The sequence below is a fragment of the Mauremys mutica genome, chromosome 15 (assembly GCF_020497125.1).
Source record: "Mauremys mutica isolate MM-2020 ecotype Southern chromosome 15, ASM2049712v1, whole genome shotgun sequence".
Classification (NCBI taxonomy): Eukaryota; Metazoa; Chordata; order Testudines; family Geoemydidae; genus Mauremys; species Mauremys mutica.
The window spans coordinates 32074303-32081570 of NC_059086.1; the positions used below are offsets into that span (position 1 = coordinate 32074303).

Genomic DNA, 7268 nt, shown 5'->3' on the forward strand with positions numbered 1-7268 from the left:
ATGGGGTGGGGGCTAGATCCCCAGAGAATGGAGCGGGTTCTAGATTCCCCAGCCCACAACAAAATGGAACATGTTCTAGACTCTATCAGAATCAGTGCTACATTCCTCAGGCCTCCACATAATTGAGGGGGTTCTAGATTCAAAGAGGGACAGGTTCCAGATCCCAACATGTCCTGACCAAACGGAGTGTGTTCCAGAAGCCCCACACCAGAATCTAACTGGTTCTAGATTCCCAGCCCTTCCTCACCAAGTGGAACAGGTTCTAGACCCCCCTTTCCCAAACCAAGTGAGTTCTAGATTCAACAGATTGCCCCAACTGTTGGAGAGGGTTCCAAATTTCCCACCATGCTGGGGTGGGTTCTGGATCCACCCCAGATGGCTGAATCCCAGAAAAAGACCCCAGCTTTAAGGGAAGGAGTAAATGTTTCTATGTACTCTCCGCTAGTGAATCCACCTCTCACTCAGACCAGTGCTACTGGGAGGGAACTGGATGCCTCACTTGGAAGGCAGCTGCCTTCCACCTCGAGAGGGCACTGAGGCCAATCCAGCTCCACACTGGGGTGCAAGGATATGGGCCATCCACCTACATTCAAACTGGCCTGCTGACCATCATGAAAACTCCACCCAACCCCACATTGACCCCTGCGCCCCTTTCTCCTCACCATCTCCCCTTCCCTGCCTGCTCCAGATCCGCTCTCAGCTGGCGATGCGGGAGCCGGGGCAGAAACCGGCTCCCTCTCCCCGAGCAGGAGAGAAGCGTTTCTAACATGTGGGTGCTTGTCCTACAATTCCCCTCCTATCCAGCCTGACCCAGCCCATTGTGCTGTCCCCACCCATGTCAATTTCACGCCCCCCCCATGCCAATTTCACACAGACACCATCAACTCACAATGCCCACCTCACAGAAGGACACAGCTGTCAGATTTCCGCTTGGGTGGCTTCCTCTTACTCCCCATAGGTGGGGGGCGGGGCAGGGAGATTTGGGGCAGACGGGGCTCTGGCTTGATGGCCGCCCATGGTGCCCCCCCGTCCTCCCGATGTTTGTAGGGGGATGCCAAGCTGGGCTCACCCAGAGGCAGGGGCCTGAAGGGTGGTCTCTCCCTGGGGGAATCTGCGGTGCCAGGGATATCTTGGATGGGGGACCAGGCTGGCTCAGGGGAGAGCACGGCCATCAGAGGATGGACACCAGATATGGGTCCTGGCAAAACTGGGGAAAAGGATGGCTTTGGGCTGGGACAGCTTGCAGAGCTGGGGGCAGAGTTAAGGCCGTAGAGGACGGCATCCGTGGCAACCACATGGTCCAGGCTCAGCGGTGGGGTGGGACCGCAGGGGGAACCTGCAGGGGACAGGGATACAGACGATGCCAGAGCCAATGGCAGGGAGAGCTCGGCCCCCAGTTCAGATGGCACAGTGCCAGCAGCTGGTGTAGCTGTTGCGATGCCCTCCCTGACGTCCGTCTGCTCAGTGATGGGCCCCAGGGATTCATGCTCCCATCCCGTCTCTGGTGGCCAGGGGGCTGCCGAGGCAGCGGGGGGCATGGGGAGCTCAGCTGGGGACCCCGGTGCCATCCTGTGCCCTAGGGGAGGGCTGCAAAGGACAGGGGGCTGCTCTGGGCCTGCAGGAGCCAGGGGGGCCTCTGGGGAGCTGGCACAGATGGAAGGAGACGGACAGACCACAGCTGGGGCGGCCAGTGCCACATCGGGGCTGGCAAGAGCGACGACGGCCTCCGGCAGAGACGGGGAGAGACCTAGGCAGACACGAGAGAAGGGAATTCGCTCAGGGACTGGGAAGCTGAGAGAGGGAGAGAGCGCGCCCCCTACTGAGCCCCCAGTCCCCTGCTAAGCCCCCCCTGCAGTCCAGCGCCCCCTACTGAGCCCCCCCACCCCCACAGTCTAGTGCCCCCCACTGAGCTCCCAACCCCACTCCCCACAGCCCAGCACCCTCTGCTGAGCCCCAAACCCCCTGCTGAGCCCCCACCCCGCTCCCCGCAGCCCAGCACCCCCTCCTGAGCCCCCCCCACAGCCAAGCTCCCCTGCTGAGCCCCCGCCCTTCCTCCTGCAACCCAGCGCCCCCTGCTGAGCCCCCGCCCCCCCTGCAGCCCAGTGCCCCATCCTGACCCCCAGCCTCACTCCCCACAGCCCAGCACCCTCTGCTGAGCCCCAAACCCCCTCCTGAGCCCCCCAACCCCCGCAGCCCAGCACCACCTGCTGAGCCCCCTGCCTCCTCCCTGCAGCCCAGCGCCCCCTCCTGACCCCCAGCCTCATTCCCCACAGCCCAGCGCCCCCTGCTGAGCCCCCTGCCTCCTCCCTGCAGCCCAGCGCCCCCTGCTGAGCCCCCGCCCCATTCCCCACAGCCCAGCGCCCCCTCCTGACCCCCAGCCTCATTCCCCGCAGCCCAGCACCCTCTGCTGAGCCCCAAACCCCCTCCTGAGCCCCCCAACCCCCGCAGCCCAGCACCACCTGCTGAGCCCCCACACCCTCCTGAGCCCCCAACCCCCACAGCCCAGCACCCCCTGCTGAGCCCCCACCCCCTGCTGAGCCCCCACACCCCCTCAGCCCAGCACCCCCTGCTGAGCCCCCACACCCCCTCCTGAGCCCCCACACCCCCGCAGCCCAGCACCCCCACCCGACCCCCCACGCCCCGCAGCCCAGCACCACCTGCTGAGCCCCCACACCCTCCTGAGCCCCCCCACCCCCGCAGCCCAGCACCCCCTCCTGAGCCCCAAACCCCCTCCTGAGCCCCCCCACCTCTGCAGCCAAGCCCCCCCTCCTGATCCCCAGCCTCGCTCCCTGCACCAGCCCCCCCACAGTCCAGCACCCCCTGCTGAGTCCCCGCCCCTGCAGCCAAGCCCCCCTGCTGAGCCCCCAACCTCCTGCTGAGCCCCTACCCCCCCCCCCCCCGCAGCCCAGCACCCCCTGCTGACCTCCTGCCGCCCCCAGGCCAGTGCCCCCTGCAGTGACCCAGCCTGGCCCTGCTTAGCTGGATCCCACTCAGGCCCAGCCTGACCCACAGACTGACTCCCCCCCAGTCTCTTAGCTCCAGGTGCGGAGGCCCTCGCTCTCCCCTCCCCAGGTTCGATCCCCCCCCCCCCCCACCCGACGTACCAGTCTCCTCGCTGGGGAGCTCCTGGGGGCAGACCGGGAAGAGCATCGTCTGCACCCCCCAGCCCTGCACCCTGACCGCCCCCGGCATGGCCGCCAGCTGCTCCTTCACCGAGGCCGCGCTGTCCAGGGGGAAGGGGTGGCCGTAGGCGGCGCCGTAGGCCTGGCGGAAGCGGAAGAGGGAGATGCCCCCGGGGTGGCCCCGCAGGACCCGCGCCACATTCTGCTCCAGCTCGGCCTGCTCGGCCACGGGGGGGTCCAGCCGGGGGCTGGCCGGGCGGGTGGGGCGGGGCAGCCGGCTGGGGGCCGGCGCGGGGCTATTCAGGGCAGCCCCCCAGGACGTGGCCAGGCCCAGGGGCTGGTTGGCAAAGGTCAGCAGGGGCAGCTGCCGGGGGGCGGCCACGGGAAGGCGGGAGCTGGGGAAGCGGCTCAGCGAGGCAGCTCGGGGCAGCCAGGCGCTGGCTTGGTGCCCAGGGGCAGATCTGGCCGGCGGGTGGCCCGGGGGCGCAGCCAGGTGGTGGCAGGAGTTCCAAGGCCTGGGAGCTGGAGGGAGAGGAGAGAAGAGACGCCCGGTGAGACGCCGCCCGCCACCATCCCCAGTAGGACGCACGAGTCCCTCTAGGGGGCGCTGGTCGCACGGAGCCGGACCCCCCTGGGCGAGCAGCGGGTGGTCTTCGGGGGCTGCCACGTTGTGACGTTATAAGTGTCATATAATATCTCACTGAAAGGTGACAGGGCCCGAAAAAGTTAATTAACTCACAAACTGACCTGACCCATGGCCGAACTTTCGAGACTTGTTAGGAAAATGACTAGAGCTTTGAAATGCAGCCAGCAGTGTCAGAGGTAAAAGGGTAGGTGTGTGTGCTCAGGTCTTGTGATGTCAGCAAACATGTCTTGTCTATCGCTATAGCTTTGATTCAAAGACCAAAAAAGGAATATTAACATTTAGGAAGAGACTTGAGTGAAATAGTATTATTGTCTCTGTGTCTCTTTGAAGGTTGTGGTAACCTGTATCTGAACTTTAAGACAGGGGTCGGGAACCTTTCAGAAGTGGTGTGCCGAATCTTCATTTATTCATTCTGATTTAAGGTTTCATGTGCCAGTAATACATTTTAATGGTTTTAGAAGGTCTCTTTCTATAAGTCTATAATATAGAGCTAAACTATTGTTGTATGTAAAGTAAATAAGGTTTTTTAAATGTTTAAGAAGCTTTATTTAAAATTAAATTAAAATGCAGAGCCCCCCGGACCTGTGGCCAGGACCCAGGCAATGTGAGTGCCACTGAAAATCAGCTCGTGTGCCGCCTTCGGCACGCGTGCCATAGGTTGCCTACCCCTGGTTTAATGGATAAATTACCCTGTGCTAAGTGCCAGGATGTTTGTTTTCTCGGGCCAAAAGGCGGCTGGAAATGTACAAGAACCCTGGGACACGATCCTTCTGCATCTCAGATCTGCTTTGGGTTTCAAGAGGGGGAAACCTTAAGCCATAAGGATTGAGATCCCCAGTCACTGACTGGAGTCACCCTGAACATGGACATTGGACTATAACCCCTGGACTATTTCTAAAAGGACTTTTGGCAACTACAAACTCGTCTCTGCTGTGTACCTGAACCTCAAGAATTGAATTCAAGTCTGTCTGTATATGGATCTTTTAACCAACCCCCCCTCTTCTTTTTTAATACATTTAAGCTTAGTTAATAAGATTTGGCTGTAGCATGTATTTTGTGTAGGATCTAAGTTATAATTCAACCTGGGTGTGTGGCTGATCCTTTGGGGTTGGAAGAACCTTTCCTTTCATATGATGAGATAAGATTTTCAGGAATCATCATATGTTTAACAGGTGTGTCTAGATAGAGGCCTGAGGCTGGGCACTTTAAGGAAACTGCGTTATTTGAACTTCTGAGGAACCAGTGAGGTACCGTAGAAGCTGTTCTGTGCTGGTTGGTAAATCGAAGTACTGGAATATCCACCAGCGTCTGGGGTTTGTCTGCCCCGTTTTGTTTGCAGTTCACCCTACTTGAGTGACCTCAGCGGGCTCCCACGGGTTGACGCTGGTTTTGCAATGCACTGGCTCTGCACGGGAGCTGTTGTAAGCTGGGGCAGATTTTGCACCGAGCCGGGGTTCCCTCTAGGGGTGGCTGGGCCCCGTAGCACAAGCCTGGGTCTTTCAGCTCCATCACTAGAGACTTGTGCAAAGAATCTGGGACGGGGGTGTCCGGGTTCGCTTCCCCAGGCACAGTCACTCCCTGGGACCTGGCGTCCGCATTTAAGGCGGAGATTCCCAGTGAAGGGGTTTTCCTGCATCCCCTTTGCTGCCTCCTCTGTACCAGCCCTGTTTACACGATGCCCATTGGGTATTCAGGGTACCCCCCGGCTCCCCATCATTGATTTCACCTGCCCCAAAGCAAAGGCAGGACCATATGGTTTCCCTTGTTACAGCAAGCTGACACGCTCCACCCCAGAGGCAGCTGCATTCTCAGGGCTGGACTATGCCCCCCAGCCAGAGGGCATCAAAGCCAGAGCTGTGGTGAAGTTTCGCAATCTGTAGGCAAGAGTTATTCTGCTATTTTCAAGGGGGAGAGGGAGAGACTTTGCCAGAGGTAGATGGCAGAACTGGGACCAGAGCCCTGCTCTAACCATTAGACCCCCACTCCGCTCCCTGAGCCAGGGCGAGGACCCAGGAGTCCTGACACAGATCTGTCCTGAAAATCACAGTTGCACCTGGTAGTGTAGACAGCACCTGTAGTGCTCGCTACCCCGACAAAGGGAGGGATAGGGGGACACAGCCACCACATGCAATTCCCATTCCCCCCGTAGGGGGCAGCCCCCCACGCGCCAACACCGTACCTGATTTAGGAGCCTCTGCCAGCTGCCGTTCGGGTGGCGCCTCCTTGTGGACCTGGGGATGATGGCGGCGTCTCTTGGGGGGCATGGCCTCCGGCAGCAGGTTGCAGACTGGGCGCCGGCACCGGACCCACGGTTCCTTGCCCTCCTCCTCCAGGACCACCAGCTCCTTCATGTCACCCAGCAGGTGGCGCAGCGAGCGGTAGCTGTGCCGGGGCAGATCCAGGCGCCGGCCATGGTGCTGGTGGAAGAGCCTCCCAAAATCCCGCAGGGGGACGCCCCCCGGGTGGCTCAACAGCAGCCCCAGCACGGCCCCCTGGAGGGTCAGCGGCGAGCCGGGATCCAGCCCCCCCCCAGCAACAGCTGGAAGCAGAAACAGCTGCTGGGGGGCTCAAAGGGCACCAGGAGGGGGGATTTTACCCTTCACTGGCCACCAGGGGGGACTCTCCCACAGAACAGCAGAGCAGTGGGCCTGGCACAGCCAGGAGACCAGGGTAGATGGGCCCCTGCTCCGAAGTGGGAGAGAAATTCCCTGCACATGGTAGGACTGCAGGTCAGGACTAAGGTTCTCATCAGCAATGGACAACTGGGGGGGGGGCAGCCCCCCTCTCCAGAGCCACTAGGCCCCACTCCCCTCCCAGAGCTGGGCATGAAACCCAGGTGTCCTGGCGCCCACGCACCCACCCCTGCTCTAGCCACTAGACAGCACTCCCCTCCCAGAGCTGAGGAGAGACCAGAGGAGTCCTGCTCCCAGCCCCCGCCACTCCCCTCCCAGAGCCGGGAGAGAACCCAGGAATCCTGGCTCCCATCCCCCCCCACTCTAACCATTGGACCCCCTTCCCCTCCCCCAGCCGGGAGAGAACCCAGGAGTCCTACAGGCTCCCAGCCCCCCCCTGCTCTGACCATTAGCCCCCCACTCCCCTCCCCGAGCCGGGAGAGAACCCAGGCGTCCTGGCTCCCGCCCGGGCTCACCTGCCATAGCCTCCGGGAGCGCAGTTTACGAGAAGCAGGTGAGCAGCCCCCTGGGGCTCTTTATAGCCTAGGTGCATCGCCCCGCCCCCTCCCGGCTCAGGCTGGGCTGCTGTTAACCCTTTGGGCGCTGTCACAAAACTGCAAAGTAGGGGCTGGGAGCCAGGACTCCTGGGTTCTGTCCCCGGCTCTGGAAGGGGAGTGGGGGCTGGTGGTTAGAGCGGGGGTGGGCAGGGGTTGGGAGTCGGGATGCCTGGATTATATCCCCAGCTCTGGAAGGGGAGTGGGGGCCAGTGGTTTTGGAAGCGGGGGGCGCTGGGAGCCAGGACTCCTGGGTTCTATTCCCTGCCAGTGT

General features: G+C 61.5%; 1 protein-coding gene across 1 annotated transcript; it reads right to left on the bottom strand.

Annotated features, from left to right (window-relative positions):
* Positions 1 to 649: 649 nt before the first annotated feature.
* LOC123350375 (proline-rich protein 36-like) lies at positions 650 to 6935 on the bottom strand. Its single transcript, XM_044988927.1, has 4 exons — positions 6917 to 6935; positions 5948 to 6307; positions 3105 to 3644; positions 650 to 1747 (listed from the first exon to the last, which is right to left on the bottom strand). Exons 1-4 carry the CDS (start codon positions 6921 to 6923, stop codon positions 900 to 902), a joined length of 1755 nt encoding a protein of 584 aa, XP_044844862.1. The 5' UTR covers positions 6924 to 6935; the 3' UTR covers positions 650 to 899.
* Between the last annotated feature and the right edge of the window lie 333 nt (positions 6936 to 7268).